At 47.6% G+C, this 23666-nt stretch overlaps 1 protein-coding gene across 1 annotated transcript in view; it reads left to right on the top strand.

Annotated features, from left to right (window-relative positions):
* The window catches only part of Mbtps1 (membrane bound transcription factor peptidase, site 1), a 56165-nt gene extending 38031 nt beyond the window's left edge, over positions 1-18134 (top strand). The window contains exons 13-23 of the mRNA XM_005345747.3: positions 1391-1579; positions 2402-2574; positions 3900-4015; positions 4607-4763; positions 5425-5549; positions 6193-6270; positions 8527-8667; positions 10533-10664; positions 12648-12774; positions 15669-15799; positions 17299-18134. Of these exons, the coding sequence (XP_005345804.1) occupies positions 1391-1579; positions 2402-2574; positions 3900-4015; positions 4607-4763; positions 5425-5549; positions 6193-6270; positions 8527-8667; positions 10533-10664; positions 12648-12774; positions 15669-15799; positions 17299-17495 (1566 nt within the window). The 3' untranslated portion in view covers positions 17496-18134. The remainder of the gene's footprint in view (positions 1-1390; positions 1580-2401; positions 2575-3899; positions 4016-4606; positions 4764-5424; positions 5550-6192; positions 6271-8526; positions 8668-10532; positions 10665-12647; positions 12775-15668; positions 15800-17298) is intronic.
* Positions 18135-23666: the final 5532 nt, after the last annotated feature.

Here is a 23666-nt window from a genome sequence, read left to right as displayed (position 1 = left end):
AGAGAGAGAGAGAGAGAGAGAGAGAGAGAGAGAGAGAGAGAGAGAGAGAGAGTCTTTAAGAGAGATAAGTGCTCTGGTTAGTGAAGGTACCCCAGGGGTTGGGTACCTCCACATGTGTTTACTAATTATCGTCTCTCAGTGCCAATTACCTTTGTGTTTCCTTTCCTGCTTTTTACTGGAATTTGAGTTTCCCCTATTGTTCTTACAGTCTCTCTGTATCATGGAAAAGATAGCTGTTGTTATGGTTTTTATAGAGTCCCCCAATGTGCCACCCCCAGGTTTCTTGTTCTTTGATATGACTTAATGTGCTTGTTTTATTAGTCCACACTTCTTCTGTAAAAGTTTTGTATTTTGATATAGTTGAATTTTCATCATCTTTTGTTATTTTTTCTGTCGTTTGAAAAAATTATAAACCCCTACAGAGGTGTATTAAAGTCGGTTTTATATTAATACTAATTCTTGTTTATAGGATTAAACATTAAGTTTGTTCATTAGTTAACGTTTGTTGCTTAAGAGATGGGTGGGAGTTAAAAAATTTTTTTCTCAGAGCCGGGCTATGGTGGGGCACACCTTTAATCCCAGCACTCGGGAGGCAGAGGCAGGCGGATCTTGTGAGTTTGAGACCAGCCTGGTCTACAGAGCTAGTTCCAGGACAGGCTCCAAAGCCACAGAAAAACCCTGTCTCGAAAAACCAAAAAGAAAAAAAAAAATTTCTCAGTTGCCAACCAGTAGTTTCCAAGAGTAGTCATTAAAGCTGGGATTTGTGGTGTTATATCCTACAGGCTCCTCTTTTCCGGAACTTTATTTATTTATTTATTTATTTATTTATTTATTTATTTTTTTAGCTATGCTGAGTCACTTAGGTAGTTGCCCTGATTCTGGGGCTTTATGGCTTGTGAGGGAGTCAGTGACTTAGGTCTGTATGGTTTCCAGGTGATCTCTTCATGCCTGCCTCCCTCTCCTCTCTCTTCTGACGCATGGTGGGGTGTGTGTATTATTCAACAGGGTGGTCTACAGCCAGTGCGCAACCCTCCTCCAGGTGCCCTTCACTAGCTGTGTGATTTGGTTGGTGACAGCTGGCATCTGTGACGCTTCAGTCAGTGTGACTCTGAGGACAGGTCTGAGGTGTCTGTCTCTTGTGTCACTTCTCGTCATCTGATGCAAGTTCTTGGAGAACTTGTGACAGTTGCACCCAGTTTCTTAGGGATGGTGGAGTTTTATAACCTTGTAGAATATCCGTGGCAGTGGTCTTGTAGACTGCTGGCTTCACATCTGTGTCCAAGACTCCCATCTACCCTGTGTACTGAAGTAGTCCTCAACACCACCAGGCTAGCTCACTTGCATCCCCAACAGCTCACTTCACCCTTGACCTGTTTTCTTTTTCCTACAGCCTGAGTGGCGGCCCTATTTACCACAGAATGGAGACAACATTGAAGTGGCCTTCTCCTATTCCTCTGTGTTATGGCCTTGGTCAGGCTACCTGGCCATCTCCATTTCTGTGACCAAGAAGGCAGCTTCGTGGGAAGGCATCGCACAGGGCCACATCATGATCACAGTGGCTTCTCCAGCAGAGATAGAAGTAAGGGTGTACCAGAAAGTAGCTTTTTTTTTAAACCCTTTCCTGCCAGGAGAAGGAGATGGGAGGCAGACTCAGTGTTGAGGGTCTCCATTTAATGGACCACTGAGGTTGACTGGATTAGCCTCATTAGCCGTGAGCTATGGCCCAGGGCCTTCAGAGCAGCTGTGTTTAAACTCCACTCTGTGCTTCATGCTCTGCTGCTGTCTCACAGCAGACAGGACCTTCTTGGGCCTAATTTCAAGATCAAAATTAGTGCATCTGAAATTTGTCTCCCAGGAAGCAAATATGGGGTTGGTCTTGCACTGCTTTAGTGGCTTTTAGGAACAAAATACCTGAATTTTAAGTCAGCTCTTGAGTTTCACCAGAATTAATTGCAACACATGACGTAGGTTATTGTCATATATTCTTATATTTAAATTATGCATGTTAGATTGGCAAATAGGAAGAACCATTGTAAGCACAGTATGGTACTGGAAATTAAGAAAAATCCTGAGTTTGATTTTGTTTTTTGTTTTTTTTTAAATGAGCATTGGTTTTTCATCTGCATGCAAGTATGTCCTTGTAGGGTGTCAGATCCCCTGAAACTGAGGTTACAGACAGTTGTGAGCTGCCATGTGGGTTTTGGGAGTTGAACCCAAGTTCTGTGGAAGAACAGCAAGTGCTCTTAACCACTGAGCCATCTCTCCAGCACCCTGAGTTTGAGATCTTATCTAAAAACAAAGGAAAGAGGAAAAAGGAAAAAAAAGTTTTAAAATGTGAGCTGAGAGTTTTTCAGAAAGGAGGTGCATTTCAAGTTTTTTTTTTTTCCATTTTCTTTTTTAGTCAAAAAATGGTGCCGAGCATACTTCCTCAGTGAAGCTTCCAGTTAAGGTGAAGATCATTCCCACCCCTCCTCGGAGCAAGAGAGTCCTCTGGGACCAGTATCACAACCTCCGCTACCCGCCAGGCTACTTCCCCAGGGACAACTTGCGGATGAAGAATGACCCTTTAGACTGGTGAGTGGCAGCTTTGCCTGCTCCCTGTCACCCTAAGGTTGTTATGTCCTCGCTCCTGCCACTCTTGGGAGCCGAGCTGTGTTGTGAGGACAGCCACTTCTCTGGACATGCACTTGTGCAGCAGAAACTGACATCATACTCTGTTGTCTTATTTCCCCATCTACCACTGAGTCAGCTGGCAAGTCTGCTCAGTCCCACTGTCAGGCTGTCTTCTGTCCTCCCACGTGTGGCCTTCCTTTGGCTCTGACTGAGGCCTGGGTGTTGTCCCTGTTCTCTTGACAAGTTTTTCCTCTCTGCATTCCATTGGTCATATGTAGACCACCATGGTCATCTGAAAGAAGACCCTCTCCACAACTCACTCCAGTCCATCCATTTCTGTCTATGGGCTCCATGGTGAAATGTGGAGGAGAAAAGTATCAAGTTGCAAGATTCTTTTTTGTTTTTCAATACAGTGTTTCTCTGTGTAGTCCTGGCTGTCCTGGAATTTGTAGACCAGAGTAGCCTTGATCTCAGAGATCTACCTTCCTCTGCTTCCTGAGTGCTGGGATTAAAAGGCATGTGCCACCATGCTTGACCAGGATTCTTATAGAGTTGGACTTGCCTTTTTTTATTTATTTTAAAAATTTTATATGTATGGGTGTTTTATATGTATATATTTCTATGTACCACTTATATTCCTATTGTCTGCAGAGGCCAAAAAGGGGCATCAGATCCCCTAGAAATGGAGTTGTAGGTGGTTGTGCATTGCCATGTGGATGCTGGAAATTAAACCTCTGTAAGAACAGCCAATTTAACCACTGAACTATCTCTCTAGCTCCAGATTTGCCTTTTAAAGTAAAATTTTCCTGAAAGAGAGTGTGGTGGGTTCCGATCAGAGACATATGATAGGAATAGGGGAAACTGACACCAGGCAAGGCCATGGCCTGTGCAGGAGCCTGTCAAGTGGGCATGGCTAAGGAGATGGACTCTGGATCTTTCTGCCAGCATTTAGGCAGATGTGCAGGGAAATTGAGCATGTTTTGAAAGGAAAGCAACCAAGGTGATAGGGAATCTTGTGCTTAACCTGCACACAGTGCACCAGTGTATGTGTCTCTGAGGTGGTTGTCACGTGCAGGTGGCTACTAGCAAGTTGATGTGGCCCTCTAAAGTACTGCTCAGGACAGCTTAAGCCTTGTCTTTGCATCACTTTATCATCTGCACCTGCCGTGCTCTCTTTTCGCTTGTCTAACCAAATGATTCAGTCTTGGAAAGGCTGAGACAGCTCTGGCCTCCTTTGGTAACCAGTGGAGAGTAGTCATCTGACCACTCTGGTTGTTGCTTTTCAGGAATGGTGACCATGTCCACACCAACTTCAGGGACATGTACCAGCATCTGCGCAGCATGGGTTACTTCGTGGAGGTGCTCGGGGCCCCATTCACGTGCTTTGACGCTACACAGTACGGTGAGCAGCCTTGTTGTCCAGTTTTTCAGCCCACAACGTACATGTATTGAGTGTTCCCAGTGTTCACTGATGGGCCAATAAAGGGAGCCTGGGAGAGTCCCTGTGACCAAGTGGAGGTGGAGAATGAGGCTCTCCACAATGCTCATGATGGTTGTAATTCTCAGCTGAGTACAGAATGTCACTGGTTGTGCACAGAGATATTTGTAGTCTTTTTATTTTTTTTTTCTTTACTATTTTTACCAGTTGGAATTTTCTCCTTTTTATGGATCCTGGGGATTGAATTCAAGTTTGGTGGAAGGAGCTTTTATGGTTCCACTTCACTGTTCTAGTCTTTTTTTTTTTTTAATACTATCACTTTCCTAAAGTAATGAAAAATCTTTACAATATACAAAGGTGAAAACCAAAGAACACAGTTAGTTGGTCCTTGTGACTTGCTGGGCCCTGGCCATGTGTGTCTCACCTTCCTCTGTAGTAATGCAGGGTGGCACCAACCAGACTCCTAGGTGGGACACCAGTGAGAGGTGGCACTTCTGAATTGTCTTCTGCTACTCAGATGTGACAGTTCTCAGACTGTAGCACTTCTTCCGTCAGGCACTTTGCTTATGGTGGACAGTGAGGAAGAGTACTTCCCTGAGGAGATTACCAAGCTGAGGAGGGACGTGGACAACGGCCTCTCCCTTGTCATCTTCAGTGACTGGTACAACACTTCTGTTATGAGAAAAGTGAAGTTTTACGATGAGAACACAAGGTACAGTTGCAGTTGGCATGTGCATGGCGGTATGGCTTTGGGGTTAGAGTCCCCTAGCAAGCTCTTGTGTGACTGTCTTTTAACTTGGGGTGGTCTTTGTAGGTAGTGGACCGTGGGTGAAGAAAGCTCCTTGTGGAGACAGAGATTTCTGGGCTCCATGATAGTTGGGGTCATTGTCTTTGCTTGCTGAGCTGAGACACCTGTGCTTTGGTTTCTGTTTGAGCTGTTCTGTCCTGCATCCTTCAGACTGAACATAAGAAAACTGACATCCACCCGAGGAACCGTTCCTCAGATAGACCTGTGTAATTAACGGCTGAGTGCTAGAGTGCTGTCAGTGCTGTGTTGTGTTACAGATTGTCTTTGGCAGAACCTCTCTTACTCCTTCTAGTTCTGGCAAGATCTAGACTCGACTTGTCTGGGTTGGATGCCAGTGAAGTTCTGATTCTAATTTCATAAAAGAAAGCTTGAATGTGTTCTACACATTTACTGGAGCAGTAGGTTTTATATATTTCTCAAACCAAACAGCTTGTTTCAGTTCACACTTTTGTGTGTATGTGTGGACTGGATTGTGACAGAAGATACTGTGTTTTGTCAGGGAAAGAGGAAGTGTATGGGAGGATTTTAATTCTTGCCTTCTTTGTGCTTGCTGCCACTTTTACAGGCAGTGGTGGATGCCAGATACTGGAGGAGCCAACATCCCAGCTCTGAACGAGCTGCTATCTGTGTGGAACATGGGGTTCAGTGACCGTCTTTATGAAGGAGAATTTGCCCTGGCAAACCATGACAGTAAGGCTTTGTGTTTGTGTGTAGAGGCATGCAGTTGGCAGAAGGATGAGGGTTTGAGCTACATGCTTTTGAAGAAGAGATGGGATTCAAATGAGGTGTAGTTTGGAAAGACCTAATCAGTGTCCTCAAAAACCATACTTATGGCTGGGGCCGTAGGTCAGTGGCCACTTGTCTTGCATGTACAAGGATCTAGGTTCAGTCCCATAAGAGCTGAGCCATGTAGCTCAGTTGATAGAGTGCTTGTCTACCTTGCACAAAGCCCTGTGTACTCTTCACATAAATTGGCCATGGTTGCTCATGCCTATAAATCCTAGCACTTGGGAGCCAAGAACCTAAGCCAGGTGTTTGAAGTCACTCTGGGATTATATAACAAAACCTTGTTTGCAATAGGCAGAAAAAAAAAATGTTTATTTGTATGTTTCTTAAAAATTTCTTAGAAACTATATGTCACAAGCATTTTTTACTTGAAGTTTGAGGTGATTACTTCTAGTTGAAGTGCAGCAGGCAATAGCCATTTGTCTCTTCGGGTTAAAAAAATCTTTAAAAATAAATATAAGTGATGTAGACCATCTCTGAAATGCTGGGTCAGTGAGTTGAGGGTTGGGCATTTCTGCTTCTTTAATGGTGAGCAACTGTTTTCCAGTGTATTTTGCATCGGGTTGCAGCATCGCCAAGTTTCCAGAAGATGGTGTCGTGATCACACAGACTTTCAAGGACCAAGGTAAAGAAAGGGTACTGTTCTCAGGCCTCTAGTATCCTTTATCCCCTCTCCTTCCCCCAGAGATTTACTGTGCATTTCACTCTTTTCAAGTGTCTGCTTCAGCAGTGTTTGGTGCATCCTTGTGTGTACCTCACAGCCCACTTCTGCGTGCTTGTTGGGTGTTAGGAATGCCACTAGCAGTCCCAGGCCTTCCCTTCCATCTGCTCTGGTTCCTGGTAAAGCTCATTGTAGTAGTATTTGTATACTGTGGCATGGACCCTGGAGGATTCCAAAATGAGTATGACAGATTCTTGCTGATAATTTGAATATGTATGTATAGTCTGCAAAGGAAATGGCGTTCTCCAGGTCAGGGCTCAAAATTGTCTTGGTCACAGTCTAAGGGTTGTTCTGTGATTGGTGCGCTCTGCTATAGCATGGTCTTGATGGATTTGAGAGTTCTTAACCTGACGAAGGCTCCTCTTAAAAACACTTATCTTTTGCCACCAGGTAGTGGGGACACACACCTTTAATCCCAACACTCAGGAGGCAGAGGCAGCCAGATGTAAGTTCAAGGCCAGCCTGGTCTACAGAGATAGTTCCAGGACAGCCAGAGTTATTACACAGAGAAACCCTATCTCGAGAAACAAGCAAAACAAAACAACATCTTCCTTTCCAGTGGACATTGCTGTTTGTCTGTGTTTACCTACAGTAGACATCCCTCAAGTCTGGGCCAGGCCGCTAGTATGGGTACTCTGCTGAGTGCACAGAACTCACCTGCTGAGTGGAGCAGGGACAAATATGGCCACCTCTGGTTCTGAAAGTTAGGTGTAGAACAGTAGGGGAGGACCTTCTTATGGCTGTCACTCGCTGGGATTCTGAGCTGTAAGACATGTCTCATCTGCAGTAAATGCCAGGAGACGACATGCCTCCTGTGACAGCCATTTCCTCCTAAAATCTGATGGCCTATTTTCAGAGTAACTAGCAACACCACCTTCAAGGTGGCTGTTTTTCTGTAATGGAGAGACACTTTTATCAGTTGAAAACATGAAGCAATGTTTCTCAACTGTTTGTGGTCACATTAAGCACCAGGTGATTTTAAGCCAGCCCCTAGGCCCAGCTCTGTAATAAGTTAGTACTTTCTAAATGCTGCCTTCACAGGCTTGCCACTTCTGGGGCTAAAAGTCATGGCCCCTTAGCTGGCTTACAGCCTCCTACAGTTTGGGCAAAAGTAGATTTAATGATGTATACTTTATTTAGTGTTTTAATATATTCTAAAAAATCAGCTGCTTGGTGTTAACTTGGAGAGTCTTTGGGTATAAAAGGTAGGACGTTGATAGTACATGTCATGTTAGAGCAGAAAAGACCTTGTTGTCAAAGCTGACAAAGTGGCACAGACTTGTCATCCTAACTACTGTTAGCTATTGAGGCAGGAAAATCATAAGCTTGATGCCTGCCTGGGTGACTTAGCAGGACATCCCATCTGATCAGAAGTTAGAAAGAAAGGAATGAGGGTATAATTCAGTAGTCGAGTGACTTGCTTACCTAGTCCTAGGTTCAATCAAGCCCCAGTTTCTCCCCCCCCCCAAAAAAAAGAGGAAAGAAAAGGAAGGAAGGAAGGAAGGAAGGAAGGAAGGAAGGAAGGAAGGAAGGAAGGAAAATAGGGAGGGCAAGAAAAGGGGGGAAACAAGAAAACTCTTACATAGCTTGGGGCTAGATGTAAGTGCATCCATGGCCGTCTGTGTCTGTCCTATTAAATCCTTATTCACTCCGCAGAGGCGAGGTGTGTGAGAGCTGGCTACAGGCATAGTTGCAGATTCCAATGGTGTCTGGTAGTAGGGTAAACTTAAGTTTGCATAAGGTAAATTTAGTGTGGCTATGCTGTTGGCAGCTGCCAACATCTCGATTCATTAAATGTTTCATGTGCTGTCTGCTTGGCAGTTCAGGCATGCTTTTGCTAGGGTGTGTGCTTCATCAAGTCTTACACTAAATGGCATATGGACCGACACACATTTTAAAGTTAGCTACATTTGACCCACCCTATAATACAGCACAGAAACTGAGGTGTCAGTGCAGGCTGAACTTGTGAGAGCTGGAGTGTATTAAAACCAAAATTAATAATGCTTAAATACTACTTCCCTGTTCTGAAGATTTGCACTGTTTTGTTTGAATGTTGTTTTGCTGGTCTTGTGTTAGGTAGGTCAAATTTCAGTCCAAGTGGCAACTAGAAAATCAGCAATTCCCTCAGAGAACTCTCACCGCTGTTCTTGTTTACTGTAGGATTGGAGATCTTAAAACAAGAGATGAAATTTGTTGAAAATGTTCCCATTTTGGGGCTTTATCAGATCCCAGCTGAGGGTGGAGGCCGGATCGTGTTGTATGGAGACTCCAATTGCTTGGATGACAGTCACAGACAGAAGGGTAAGAAAAGAACACACAGGAGGACTGGGGCTGCAGCTCAGAGGTAGAGCACTTGCCTTGGACATACAAGGCCCTGGGTTCAATACCTAACATGGCCATAAAAGAAAAGGAGATGCACACAGGCTTAATGGTTTGGGTATACAGTCCTCTTTGCTTTGTCTCTGGAGAGATGCTGGCCAGAGCTGGATAAATAAACAGGTACGTGTCCACAGGAGCCAATCGTGGGAGTGCCAGGTACTTTGATTGCTGGGATATTTCTGCAAATACTTAAAGGCTAACACATAGGATACACAAACCTCTACATATCTCAGTACCTGCCTCTGTTTTCCCATCTCATGGGCATGAGTCACTGTCACCTGTTTAGTAGAGTTCCTTAACCTAGTTGACCCATGTTCTGCCCTTCTTAGGCTTCTTGCTAGGTTGTGTAAACTCGTTAGTATATGTTTCTCTGGTCTGACTTCTCTTCCTGGCCATGTGTCCTGGAGTCCTTGCTTGTTGCTCTCCCCTAAGACTTGAGAGTTTGGAGTGCTGAGAGCTTTTGTCAGTCCTCTGTTATTTTCTCAAGGACAGGAAGCAAGAAGGCAGAGCTAGTTCTCTGTTGTGCCTCCTGTACAGCCTGTCTCCTGTGTCCTCCAAGTATGCAGCTTATGTGCTTGGGTATGGATGGACCTTGCCTTCTTACTTTAGGGAAGGAACCGTGAAAACGCTACAGGGCTTTGAGAAGATGCTGGTAAGCCAGGCTTGTCTGGGACTCTGCATCTACCTCAGACAGTGGAGCCATAGGCACATGCCAGATGTCACATCTTTCCCCAATTGCAAGTTGATGTTGACTGGACTTCAGTAGCTTATGTAAATCCTTAGACTATGACTGGTTTAAAAAAAAAAAAAGGTTTAAAGTCACAGTAGATAGGAGATTAATGTTTTATTGCCACAGAAATTCTCTTTAGGATTTGAGCTTTCCTGTTAAGAGTCTTTATTAAAATTTTAAGTGTCTGTGCATATGCATTTCAGATGGCAGCTCTTTGGGTCCTCGGGGACTTTTGGCACTTGACCAGAAGTGCATGCTTTTTCCAGAGCAGAGTACTCAACAACCTTTCCCACTCTGGAAGCTGCTGTGGTCCAAATAGGTGTTAATGGGGCTTGGGCTGGTTACAGGGCGGGTTGAAGGGAGGGAGTGGACAGAGAGAAACCAGGTCTGGGATGGGAGTATCTGCAGCCTCGTTAGGAGGGGGCCTTTGTGCAGTTCTTAGTGAGAGTTGCTTGTATTCTTAGACCTGGACTCTGAGATATCCAGAAAAGAATTACCATCTTGGTTAGGACCACTGACTCAAGTAGTAGATGCTCTCCTCTGATCTTAAACTCGCCTTCCCGTGCGTGTTCCCCCATAGTTCAAACCTACTTGTTCCCAGGATGGCTTCAGGTCCTTAGCAGCAGCTCATGTCCTTGGAGCTCCTTTTGTAGAGGCTATTCTTTTTTCAGTGGGTGTCACATGGTCTTGCCTCTGAATGAACCCTGTTCTGTCTTTGCCCATGAGCTGTCTGGAGCTGTGTGAGACTCAGGCAGGTGGTCCAAATAAGTCACAGTGGGGCTGAACTGCCTAGAGCCCTGAGACAGAATAAACTCCACCTACAGTCACCTGGTACTGGAGCAGACTGCCCTGGGTGGCCTGGAACCCTGACCAATAAAACGCCTTCTTCTCAAGAGTAAGGGAGTCTGGTGAGGGTATCAGCTTCATGTTGACCTAAACTTCTGACTTCTGAATCTCCATTTCTCCCTCTTCATGAGAGCTGAGTGTTCTTCAGTTCTCCTGGAGGGATTCATTTTCACAAATTGGATCCTAAGTAGTGTGCCTGTTGACTCTGCAGACTGCTTTTGGCTTCTGGATGCGCTCCTTCAGTACACATCATATGGCGTGACCCCTCCCAGCCTCAGCCATTCAGGAAATCGGCAGCGCCCACCCAGTGGAGCTGGCTTGGCCCCTCCTGAAAGGATGGAAGGTGAGTATCTCTTATGATGCTTCAGCAGGGGCTTGAGCCAGCTCAGTGCTGCATCAAGACATAGTACTACCAGCTAGTATGGGGACCTGCCCTTCCGTGGGAGCAGTGAATGTTTCTCAGTGTTTGCTGGTAGCCTGGCTACCAGCAAATGGATGGACAGGATGGACAGGAATTAGTGGGCCCTGTATGTAGGTGCTTGAATCCAGTATCTTTTAAAATATTTTAATTTTGTGTATGGGGGTTATGTGTATGGGGGTTATGTGTATGGTGAGGCTAAAAGAAGGCATTAGAGCCCCATAGAGCTGGAATTACACGTAGTTGTAAGCTACCCAACATTGATGACGACTGTTTTCTGCAGGACAGTAACACTCTTAGCCCCTGAGCCATCTCCAGTCCCAAGGCCCAGCATCTTCAAGTGCTCTCTGAGCACAGGCACCAGGCTGGGTACTTTGTAAGGATTAGCTCACGAATGCCTTTCAGTGATCTTATAAAAAGAGATAGTGTTATTCTTGGTGTACAGATGAAGAAACAGGAGGAAGAGAGGTTAAGCAGCTACCTGAGGTCACTCGGGCCATGATGTGATGTAGTATTAGGATCGGCGGGGCTGCATCCCCAGCACCCCGGCCGCCCCTGGCTTATGCTCGAAATAACAACACACAAATTGTATTCATTCAAACACTGCTTGGCCCTTTAGCTCTAGCCTTTACTGGCTAATTCTGATATCCCGATCAACCCATCTCTAATAATCTGTGAGCACTGGTCTTAGTGAGCACCGGTCTTACCGGGAAGATTCTAGCCTACGTCCATCCTGGGTCAGAGCTTCATCGCGTGTGTCTGCCCAGGAGCGGGCAGCATGGCGTCTCTGAGCTCACTTGCTCTTCCTCCCGGCATTCTGTTCTGTTTACTCCTCCCACCTATGTTTTAACCTATCAGGGCAAGCAGCTTCTTTATTGAATTAACCAATGACCTTTCTCCATCAATGTGAGCCTAAAGCTCCCTGCCCTCCAGGGTCTGTGTGGATTGGTACTTGTGTACTCAAAGAACTGAATGTTCTCTTCCTTGCAGCTCTGTCCACAGAAGGATGTGAGCCACAGATGTCGTTTAGAATTTTATAGTAGCAGCCGGCCATGGTGGTGAATGTCTATAATACCAGCTCTTGAGTGATGAAGGGACTAAATGGAGGCCAGACTGGCCTGTTGATAGCAAGACCTCATCTCAAAAGTAAAGGAAAGCCAATACTAAAGAAAGAAAAATCCCAACAGCTACATTAAAATATAAGGCGGACTGGGAAGGTGGCTCAGTTAACAAAGTATTTGCCATAAAAGCATTAAAACTTCAGTTCAGATCCTCCCTCAGCATCCACATAAACACTGAGTGTGGCAGAGCATGTCTGTGACCCCAACTCTGGGTGAGCTAAGACACTGGCCGGCCAGCCAGTCCAGCAGAATCTATGAGTTCCAGGTTCCATGAGAGTAAAGTAGATTAAGGACGACATTCAACATTGATCTCTGGCCTCCACACACACATGTACACACACGAACGTGTATGTCCATGTACCCCACATACATACAAAGTAGGAAAGGTAAAATTCATTTTAATAATGTATTTCAGTCTGGTGCTTTAAAAATTGCTTAGATGTGTAACACCTATTTCATTTGCTCAATTGCAGTGTGTAGCTGGTGACTACAGTGTGGGGTAGCACAGATTTTAGAAATGTAATTGGTTTGTTTACTTTGCCAGAAAATTAAGTATTCTAGAAGAGAGGTTTTTCTGTGTTACTGCCCTTAGTAACCTTATATGCAAAGGCTCACTGCCGGTGTGGCCTTGATGAAGGGAACCAGGCACCCATAGGCGAGGTCCTGAAGCATGTGGGGGTAGTTGACAGAACGCAGTGAGCTATTGACAGAAAGACAGTTACTCAGCGCCACCTTGTATTTTTATAATGGTGATCACCTCTTCTGTTCTTACTGCTGCTAACCTCAGGAAACCACCTTCATCGGTACTCCAAGGTTCTTGAGGCCCACTTGGGAGACCCGAAACCTCGACCTCTTCCAGCCTGTCCACACTTGTCGTGGGCAAAGCCACAGCCTGTGAATGAGACTGCACCCAGGTCAGTGTCTCCCTGTGCTCTCCTCGCTGTTCTCCAGGGCCTGTGACTCATTCCTTTTTTATAGGAGAGAATGCAATTTTGCTGACATCATTGTTAAATAATTTGATCTAGCTTGTCATTTTCTGACAATTGTGGAAATGAGCAAACCTCCATATTGATCTTTAGAAACGTGCTTTGGTGGTGTCCTGCAGTAGAGTACTCTGGAAGGAAAGCTGGGGTCCAGCCAAGTGCTGTCTTGAGCAGAAGCTAAGCTCGGGCTCCAGTTGGGGATTTGAGAGCTGTCATGAAGGAAGCTGTGCTCCCTGTCCAAAGTGTTGTGTATGGAATGCAGGTAGTTTTATTTTTTATTTTTCTTTCTGCAGCCAGGACTGAAGCTGCTCCTAGTAGGTGGCTTTTGCTAAGTACCTGCCATGTTGACTGTAGCCTTTGTCCACAGGAGCTGCACTGATGTGTGGCCTTGTGTGGCTCTGCCCCTCTGTCTCTCACCCGACATCATCTGCCTCATTCCCTTCAGTTTCTTAGACCTGAGTTCCCATTGCAGTTGCTCTCCAGCCAGGCCATGCTGAACTGTTTCTCCAGCTTGCACCTTCTCATTTCTCTCTCTGGCTTTGTGCCTAAGCAGGACAAAATAGGGTAAGTTTGCAGGGCCGGTGTATGCTTCTTTCAACTCCTCCTGGCATAGGCTCCCTTTAGGACAGTGTTCCACCTCTCTTCTTTTTCCCCTATCGTGGCAGGCACTATGCTTGGTTCAGTGATGGAACGGTATGGCCTAGCCAAGGGTAGGATCCACATCCATTCTGTGAGGAGACAACCTGGCCTGGTGTTGTTACCTGCATACTTTACTGCTCCATGAATGCAGGTTCCTCAGTGTTATGCTCAAGGACCATGTCTTAGAATATCTGTCACAGAAAGCAAGAAAGGTGGCCCCATGGAGATGACTTAGTAAAGTACTTGCCATGTGCTGAGTTTGACCCCCTAGAACCATGTTTAAAAAAAAAAATCTGGGCACAGCAGCACGCACTTGTAACCGCAGTGCTGAGGAGTGGGAACAGAAGAATGCCTAGGGCTCGCTAGCCAGTCTAGTTGAAGCAGCAGGCACCACATGTCACCAGAGACTTTTGTCTTACGTAAATAGAGAGTGAGTCGTACACCACCATTGGCCTCTGTGCTCCCATTGCACACAGAAAGTTAGAAGAGTGCTTTTCCATTTCAGTCTCCTTGCACATTTAAAACTTGTAGTATATTTCCATTTTTGAATCTTTATTTATTTAGAGCCTTCTGTTATCTTAGACTTTATGTTCCAGACATGATCCGCAGCTCCTGCTCAAAGAGCAGCCAGGTTAGCTAGAGTGCCAGAAGCTCGGTTTTTCTCCCCAGTGCGTGCTAAAAGCTCTGAGAATAGATAACAGTACCTTTGGTATCTGGCTGGCCACATCAGATAATCCCTCCCAATCTGAGTCTGTCCAGGCTGCTGATAATGCTCAGCTCCTAGAATTTAATTTTGACTTGTTCTCGGCACCCCCTCTCCTTACCACACCACTGCGCTGCTCTCTTATCTCTCATGTGACATCTTGAGGGAAGTTATTCTGTCTTCAGAGACTTAGAGTGGGATATATTTTGAGTCTCTAGAAGATTCTCTGTCTATGTTAGATAGCTGCAGGTTGCCATCAGCCATGCTAAGGGTAAGTTCCCATCTCTGTGAGGTGAGGTTTTTTCCCAGGTCTTGGTTGGGCATCAGGTGTTCTTAGGTGTCATTGCTGTGGGAACACTGGCTCAAGGCAGACCCTCCATCTCTGAACAGTGTGCTGTGAGACTGCAGTATGCATGAGCACTTTTACCTCAGTGCACCATTAAGAAGTGCAGTGAGCCCCCAGGTCAGCTCCAGGACACAGGACACCGTTAGAATGTTCACTTAGCAACACACTTTGAAAGCTTAAGACGCCATGGATTCCATGTCTTTCTCAGTTAGTTTTTCAGACAGATTAACCCTGAGCAGTAGCATTAAGTCATGCAAAACAGGCTGGAATGCAGTTTTGTTGGAGTTGGCCGAGCTATGCTCAGCCAGGAGCCTCTGTGGTCTCTCTCATATCCCTCGCCAGTGACAAGGTATGCTTGGCTGCTGCTAGGACTGGTTGCCTGTACCTTTCCCCAACTAAAGTAAAGACACCAGCCAACAATTTCTAGGAGGACTGACACAGGAAGATAAGGAATTCTTCATTTCCAGATAGCTTCCTTCCATTGGTGGCTTTGGCTCTCTCCAAGGTGTCCACAGGCTACCCATTACTGTTTGAAGTGTATCAATCACTGTGATCTTCAGCTCTAATTGCATTGGCCCAACCAAGTTCCTCAGACCTAGAGAGGAAACAGTGATGAGCTCTGCCTTACTCACACCCGAGTACCCACAGTTCCAGCACACTCTTTGTTGGTTGTCACCACAGGCAGGCAGGTGTTTCCTGCTCACCTCTTCTTCAGTACTGGAGTACTTGCAAATCTGTCCTGTTCTGATTGCGGATGCTGGTCTCTGAGTTCACCAGGAGCTCCTTCACTACAGTGCTTTGCATTCAGAAAGCAAGCTGAAGCCTAAAAAAAAGGCCTTCCATGACACCTTGGTCTCTGTGACTGTCCTCTTGCCTTGCCTGGCAGTGTTCTCAGTGTTGAACAGTAATGGTCTTGGGTGGGATATTTTATAAATCCCCTAGGACAGCTCTTCCTTATGTACTGTGATCTCAGAGCATGGATCTGACTTTTGCCTTTCTCAGGACCTGGCTGCAGGCATGTTCTCTGACTGGCAATCAGAGTTGGAGGGTCTCACGCAGCCCTGTATTGTTATGTGTCAGCTAAGCTTCCAGGTGAGGATGGGTGCTTATCTTTTCGTTCTAATCTATTTCCGGAAGTAATCTTTGGAAACATCAGAAGCTGCTCTCCATTGACCTGGACAAAGTAGTGTTACCCAACTTTCGATCGAATCGCCCTCAAGTGAGACCTTTGTCCCCTGGAGAAAGTGGTGCCTGGGACATTCCTGGAGGTGAGTCCTTTAAGGCATCTTTCTGGGCTAAATCTTGCTGAGGCTTTCCAGGTGTTTCCCCTCCCCAAGGAGAGGAGCCCGGCCTTCTTGCCTTCCCGGGCATCCCTGGAAGCTGTGGCGGTCCTGGTCGCCTTTGTAGTACAGATTGGCAAGGCTAAGAGTGGATTTAAAGATGAAGATGCTATTTCTCTTTAAAAATCCTATATTCACGTTTTAACTTAAAAAGCTTATTTTTATGTGTATGAGTGTTTGCCTGAATGTATATCTCATGTGTGCATTGTACTCTTGAAGGTCAGACATCATCTTCAGATCCTCTGAACTAGAGTTACAGATTGATGGTCGTGAGCCACCATGTGGTTCTGGGAAGCAAACCCAGGTCCTCTATAAGAGCAACAAGTACATTTAACCACTGGTCCATCTCTCCAGCTCCTCTATATATGTATTTTAAATATCAATTTTTAGTGTGTTTGCCACATGGTACACCTAAAATTTTCCACAGTAATTTGGATGCTCTTTGTTAAATTTCTGCAAGCAGGTGTGAACTGTGGGCACCAGGAAACAACTTTTCTCTACTGGGTTTCTGTTATGCTGGTCCCTGGGGTCTTTGGGTTCTCTGTAGCCTGTCTTGACAGCTAACTGAGCTGTAACAGGCTCCTGAGGTGATCCAGCTTGTCCTCTGCACAGTTAAGACCTTTGGCCTGAACAGACTTCCTGTCCAGGTTTCAATGTTTTAGCTGGGAGAGTTGGTCCCAGATCCCTCCAGCTCAGTGTGTGTGGTCCTTTAATTTTATAAACTCCTGCAGCCTTCTTGGGTTCATAGCTCCCAAGAGGGTGGAGTTTCTTTGGGTTTCAGGAATTGGTTGGGAAAAAGGTACCCCAGCCCTTGCAGGCTAGCCATGGGAACATCATGAGGTGAAGCCAAGATCCCGAAGTGTAGACATGGCGTACGCCAATGATAGTAAGCTCTGGAACTCTTGGCATTGATAGTTACAGAATCCTTGACTTTTAATCTTATGTTCCTCTGGTGGCCATTCCAGGAGGTATTGCCACCTGGGGAACACGGCCAACAGGCCTCTAGTATCTGTCTGTTTGGCTTCCTCTTCCTCAGCTAGCAGGACTCCAGCACTGTCCTCTTCCCCTCTGGATTGAGACTAGTGTGTCTTCCATTGATCTTTGAGAACCAAGAACCTTCTCTAGACCCTGCTGATGTAGGATGGCTGTGACAGGATGGAGGCCTGCCTGCCTGCCCACCTACAAGCCAAAAGGTTAAGCCAGTCCCTCATACACATAGGGATGCTTGGGATCAGCTGATGAAAACGGGCTTTGTGACCCTCTCAGCAACACTGTGGTTAGCAGCCTAGGCTCCTAAACTCTGGCTCAGAAGTGATGTCTGCCACCCAAGCTAATGGAGTCAGTGTTTGGTCTCTGATGAACTGGTTCTCAGAAAGGTTATAGCTGTAGTTTTGTGGCACCATTGACCAATGACTGTCCTCTTGCAGGGATCATGCCCGGCCGCTACAACCAAGAGGTGGGTCAGACCATTCCTGTCTTTGCCTTCCTTGGAGCCATGGTGGCCTTGGCCTTCTTTGTGGTACAGATCAGCAAGGCCAAAAGCCGGCCGAAGCGGAGGCGGCCCAGGGCAAAGCGTCCTCAGCTTGCACAGCAGACCCACCCACCAAGGACCCCGTCAGTGTGATCATCACAGTGGCCTGCCAGAGGAGCCAACAGGCCTTGGACCACTCTGATGGCCACACAGGGAGGGCATCAGAAGAGCATTCTGGGAGGTGCCTGTTTCTAAGGAACCCATCTCCAGCTTGTGGCTGGATTAGTGTGTTCTCTCCAGGCATCTCTGAGGTACATCCTGAAGTACCTCACTGTGCTGGGCTCTGAGAGGAGGGGCTCAGTAGCTCAGCCTCCAGTGGCATCAGGCCCATGACAGTGCACCAAAGACACAGAGCCTGGGAGGGCTGTCGGGACATACTTTCTACATAAAGCTTACAACCCTGACCAAGCGAAGACATGCTTGTTACAGGCTATTTTCTATATTTATTATGGGGAGAGTCATTTTAAAGACTTGTGCTATTTGGAAGCAAAGTTGTTGTTTTTGTTTGTCAATCGAGTGCAGTTTTCTGCAGTGACATCATAGGGAATCAGATTCCATGACCTCTTTGATGAGAGGACAGACTGAACTGAAGGGAATGTGTATAGATCTGGGAAATGCAGGCCTTCGCTTTATTTTTATAAGTATCAACTGCCGTCATGTTTTGTAATTTGAGGTCTTGATTTCACCATTGTTGGTGAAGGAAATTTTCAATAAATATGCATAACCTTACAAAGCTGGAACATGTTGTATACCAGGCCCCTGCCACCCTCCCATTCTCTCTGATAACCCTGAGTGGGGTCTGGGTTAGCTGGGTCACACATTGTAAAAATGTTCATGTCGGGCTATGCTTCCATGAGCTCCATTGTTCTCACTAGGTAATGTGGCCAGTACCATTTGACTCTTAACTCTAGAACATTCTTATCACTCCCAAGGAAAGCTCAGGCCTGTTAGCAGTTGCCTGTATCTTCCCCCATCCTGCAACTAGCCTGCTTTCTGTAATTGGCCTGTTCTGGTGTTTTCTATCACGAATTTACATGGTATGGTCCTTCACAGCTGGTCTCTTTCTGTTAGCATCATGTCGTCACGCTCCACTCATGGTGTAGTGGGTGTCAGGCCATTCCTTTTTATGGCCGAATAATATTCCTCTGTGGGGAGACCACTTGCCAGCTACTGTGGATAGGGTCGTCATTCATGTGTTGTTGAGCGAGTATTTCCTTTGGGAGTCTTCCTGGGGTGATGACATCATTCATTTGGAGAAGCTGTCAGACTTCCCAAAGCAGTGCAGTATTTGACACATTTGCTGGCAGTGTGAATCCTGCCTTCTCTGTGTCCTGGCCCTTGCTTGTTTCTACCATTCTGATCACAGTGCTGGAGACTGAGGTGGAATAGCCATTTGTGCATCTTCCATGGAGAAATGCTGTCCCTAGCCTGTACTTGGTTTTTAATGAGGTCATGTGAACCTTTGTCACTGCCTTGTGAGCTTTCTTTACATGTCCTTATCAGACTTGAAGTACGCTCACTTCTCCTGGGTGCCCTTTAAAGCATGAACATCAGTAATTTTGGTAAGGTTTGGGCTTCCTTCAGTTGCTTCTTTAAGTGTGTTGAGTCCCAGTGGCCTCTTCCCATGTAATCCCTGTCTAACCAGCATGCCACACATGCCAGCTGCTGGGCACTAGCCCTGTATACCGAGGCTGAGAGTGGCTGCCTGGAAGTCTGTGGTTGTGACCACGGCTGATGTGGGTCCTGCGCATGAGCTTTCTCTGGGCAGGTCTGTGGGTCACTCGTAACTCTCATGCTCTCATGGCTGCTGTTGGGTCTGGGAGGTCTTCCTAGGGCCCATGAAATGCCGGCTCCCTGTTCGGGGTACTTCAGGATGTTACAAGCAGTCCTGGCTCCATCAGCACACAGTAGACCCTGTATCTGCATGTAACCCCCACTTACCCAGGGAGAAGTGGTTAATGTGGGGCCTTTAGTCACTATCAGCCCTCAGCCCAGGACCTCTGGGATAAGTATCCCCTAGAGTACAGGGAGCAGCAGAGCACGGGAAAGGAAAGGACCAGGACTGCAGCTGCAGAGCAGGTCTGCCTGAGCGCTCCAGCCCCATCTTAGGCAGCATAGATTTTGAGGTAATGAGCCTGGAATATGGAATGTTTAAATCCCCCAGTTCAGATCCCATCTCTGCCACTTGTCATGACTTGAGGTGAGGTCCCTGGGCTTTGGCTCATGTGTGAATCGGGGCCAATGACACCTCCTCCACACTGATGTGAAGGTGAGCTGCTGAAGGTGTGGCACTCTGATAACAGCGTGCTGCGTGTTGGGTGGATGACTCCTGCCTGCACAGCTGCTGCCAGCAGTCTTGCAATTGACCAGGTTACTGGTCGTGGGCAAACTTCACCTTGTAGACTTCACCTGTTCCCCATACAGGCTCTCCTACTGGGTCTCTAGGCATTTTAATACATTCCAGCTCAGCCCTTCTAGCTCCTGAGCGGTATGTGCTCTTGGAGCCCATGTTTGTTCTCTGTGTGTGGGATGCCCATATCCATGGCTTTATACACTCATGTTTGTCCATGCTGGGCCCATACAAAAACAAGGACTTGGGGACCTCTGAAAGCTGAAGACAGGCCTGGGGGCAGGCCAGCTCCACAGCAGGTGCCCAGGACCTGCCAAGCCCTTACCCCTGGGCACAACTGAGGTGGCAGCATGCGAAGGTGCTTACAGCCTGCCTCAGAATGGGCTGGAATTGGCCCGAGCAAGGGAGCCCACTGAGGGGAGAGAGGCTGGGCCTTTGGTCTGCTGAGCCAAACATTGCACAAGGTTGTCCATTTTTCCCTGTGTGGATTAAGCAGAAGTTCCCAGAGTTCTTGAATTATTTTTTCCCAAATAAACCCTTACTGTATACTAGTAGGGTGTTGGTTTCATTCACGGTGCTTTGGAAGGCACAGAGGAGTGGTCTGGAACCCCAAGTTTCAGGGTCTTGCCCCCAGTGTCCTAATTCACCCAGAAGGTCTGAGTCAGTAGTGACAGTAAGACCTGGCAGCCCCATTCCTAGATGTGTCCAGAAGTGGCTGAATCAAAGCTAGAGGAGACATGCATAGTTCTACCGCCAAGAGGCAGTGGCCACCAGGTACTGCTGGTGGAGGAGGAGTCTAGCTGGTGAGATGGCAAACCAGCCTTGAAGGATACTCTGCCTCATTTACCTCATGATAAACTTTAAACATACGTGTTGAAAAAAGATACGAAAAGCTTCAGCTCCTGTAACTGAATTGGCGTGAAATGGCCAGAACAGACAAATCCATGGAGACAAAGCAGATTAGCTGTTGCCAGGGCCGGGGGAGAGAGGGGCTGCTGGGGGAGAGATGATGAATGCTCGGGAATTAGTGGGAATGGTTGTACGGTGCTAGGAATGTGCCTAAGCCCCCAGGTGCAGTCAGCGTGGTTAACGTGCTGAGTTATGTTAATTCTGCCTCCCTTCCTCTCCCAGGCTCACACATGCCTCTTCAGGGGATCTTGTGATTGGGCCAGTCTCAGGAAACATCTAGTTGGGGCACTGGGAAAGGATCTCTGGTTTGTCTGTGATCAGGCCATGGTGGACGAAGAGGCCGTGGCCTCTGCACCAGCTGTGTCGTGCCCCAGGTCTCTTCGTTGCCTAGCCTTCCCGTTTCTCCCTGGGCACACTGCTGGCAAGAGGGAGATGAACTTGGACGTAAATCTAAGATTTCCTTGCACCTCCAAAGTCCAGTCCCTTCTCCCTCATTTTAGACAGGACTCCTGATGATGCCTGCAGGGGACAAGAGGACCCAGGAGGATTTGTAACCACAGACCTGGCCCTTGCCCAGGGGCCTGAGGCCTCTGCTCTCAGGCGGCTCAGGGATCAGGGTGCCATGAGCTGGCTGGGTGCCTATAAACAGCTTTGTTCCCTTATGTTGGTTCCAAAGATTGGAAGCTTCGAAGTGGTCTTGTTTGGCTGGGTGGCAGGGATATAGAGGACTGCCTCCTGCCTGTCTCGCCTTCAGTAGATACTATGCATCTTGGCCTGTCTTCATCCCCCAGCCCTTGAGTTCCTGATGACCCCTGACCACTCCGGCACTCTTACAAGGACACCTGTTGCAAGATTGTGTACCCTGACGAGGACCCCAAGGACTTGAACCTGTGAGCTCTTTGGAGTTTGTTGCAGGAGCATAGGTGACCCTGAGACGCCTACCCCATCCCCAAAGTTGCCCCAGTCAGCCCTCCACCCACTCTTCTCTGCCGCTGCAGGAAGAAGTGAGTACCTAGTATTCAGACAAGGGTCTCCTGCAGTGGTCACATCACGTGACCCCTCCAGGCTCACCTCTTCATGTCAAGGACCTTCATCTCATCTGTGGAACCCCCCTGCCATATGAGGTCACATCACAAGGACTGCAGGTTAGGATGGAGCCTTTTTTGTGCCTTCATCAGCCAGTCACACCGGATTCTGGATCCCCAAGGTGTCATGTGTTTACCTAAGGGGGCTCTGTCCTGGAAGCTGAACGCTAGCTCTACTGTACCCGCATTCATTGGGCCACCTCTGCGGGCTGATGGGGGGATGACAGGAGGCCCCACCTACTCAGCCTGGTGCCTTTCCCCCTTCTCAGCACACCAGGCTTTCTTTGGCAGCTTTTAGGAGTCCTGTGGAAACCAGTGTAACCTGGGGTGCTGACGAACTGTCACTGACAGCTTCTCGAAGCTCCCTATGGGGCTGAGGGCAAAATGAAAATCTGTAGGCAGTGTCATGTGACCTGCGCTCCTGCTTCAGCACTGACTGCTGACAATAATTCTTTTCCTTGCTTCTCATGAATGACTCCGGACCAGGACGTACTGTTTTCTCACGTGGTCAAAGCCAGAGACCCTGTGCCAGTAACGTGGCCACTCCCATAAGCTGCCTCACATGATCCAGAACTTTCTAATCTTCTGAGGGGAGTCCCCGTCATACACTGCGGAGAAGAACAGAACAGCTGTCGGGAAGTCCCTGATGGATAGGTGCGCAGCCAGCCGGAATAAAGGGAGAAGGTTCGAAGGCATGGATGCTCCAGCATAGTGCCCTGCAAGCCCCCTCCACCACCTGCAGGATCCCCAGGGTGCTTGTGCACACCTCCTTGGCTATCTTCTGCTCAGTACCTTGGGACTGGCTGTACGGGGCTGAGCAGAGGGTGGCCGCCCACCCTCCTCTGGCTGCAGATGGTGCCCTGCAGGGTGCCCCCTCCACAGCTTGAGAAAGGTCACACAGCCTTGGGAGGCCTGCAAGGGAGTGGATATCAAAGCCCAAAGAATTAAGAGATCGTGGAATTTTACAGTTTAGTGGCCAATTTCTAAGTCATGCACAGTAATGGGCAGCTAATGAGGGACCCTGGGCAGGGGCAGGGGAGTGCCCTGAGTCCCTGAGCCTGATTAAGGAGTACAAAGCTTTAGCCATGGTCTGGCCAAGCACTTTTTATCTTTTTCCTTAGGAGACTGGGAGGAGGGGCGCGTGGGGGTGGGCTGTTGAGCTTCCTGGATCCTGGAAGGTATGGTTTGACACCGGGTCACTTAGATGCTACTGTGTGTGGCCCCTCTCCCCGACAGCCTGGACTCCTGCCCTGGATCCTGATTAATATCCATAGTATCCATCTCCACCGTCCCCAGGTTTAATAACCCCACTCTAGTGAAGAGGATGTGGAGTTGAAAGGTTTTATACAGCTCGGCATGGTCCCTGAGCACCAGACCCCAGGCCAGCATGTGAAAACCAGACCACAATAGGCATGGAGCACCAGTAGCCCCATGGGGAGAGCAGAGGGAGTACTCTCCAGATCCTGCTGACCTCAGACCTGAGTCTCCAGAATGAAGCTAAATCTCTGATGTTTCAAGCCCCGAGCCAATGGCATCTAGTTACAGCTGCCTCAGGAGCTTTCGCGGGGGAGACCCGTGACTTTCCCCGTTCTTCCTGGAGTCCCTTCCTCGGTCCTTCCTTCGGTACTTCCTGTGTGTTGACTCTTGTCAGCACAGGGCAGGGGGCCAGTGGAATCACAGCCTCCCTAGGCCGTCCTGCTGAGAGGCTGTCAGGCATTTAGCGGGCGCCAGCTGTGTGGAGCCTCAAGGAGGTCACCAAGTCAGGGTTGAGAGACTAGAAACGTAGGAGGAAACAGCACTTTGGGGGCGTCCCTGACAGACTGATTGGACAGAGACGATTGAGGGAAACAAACGGTTCTCAACAGGGTCCCTTGGCCAGCAGCAGGAAACGTATTAGACAGGTAGATAGATTCTCAGACC

The sequence above is a fragment of the Microtus ochrogaster genome, chromosome 4 (assembly GCF_000317375.1).
Source record: "Microtus ochrogaster isolate Prairie Vole_2 chromosome 4, MicOch1.0, whole genome shotgun sequence".
NCBI lineage: Eukaryota > Metazoa > Chordata > Mammalia > Rodentia > Cricetidae > Microtus > Microtus ochrogaster.
Note: the sequence above shows the minus strand (reverse complement) of the source record. Positions and strands in the feature narration are given on the sequence as shown.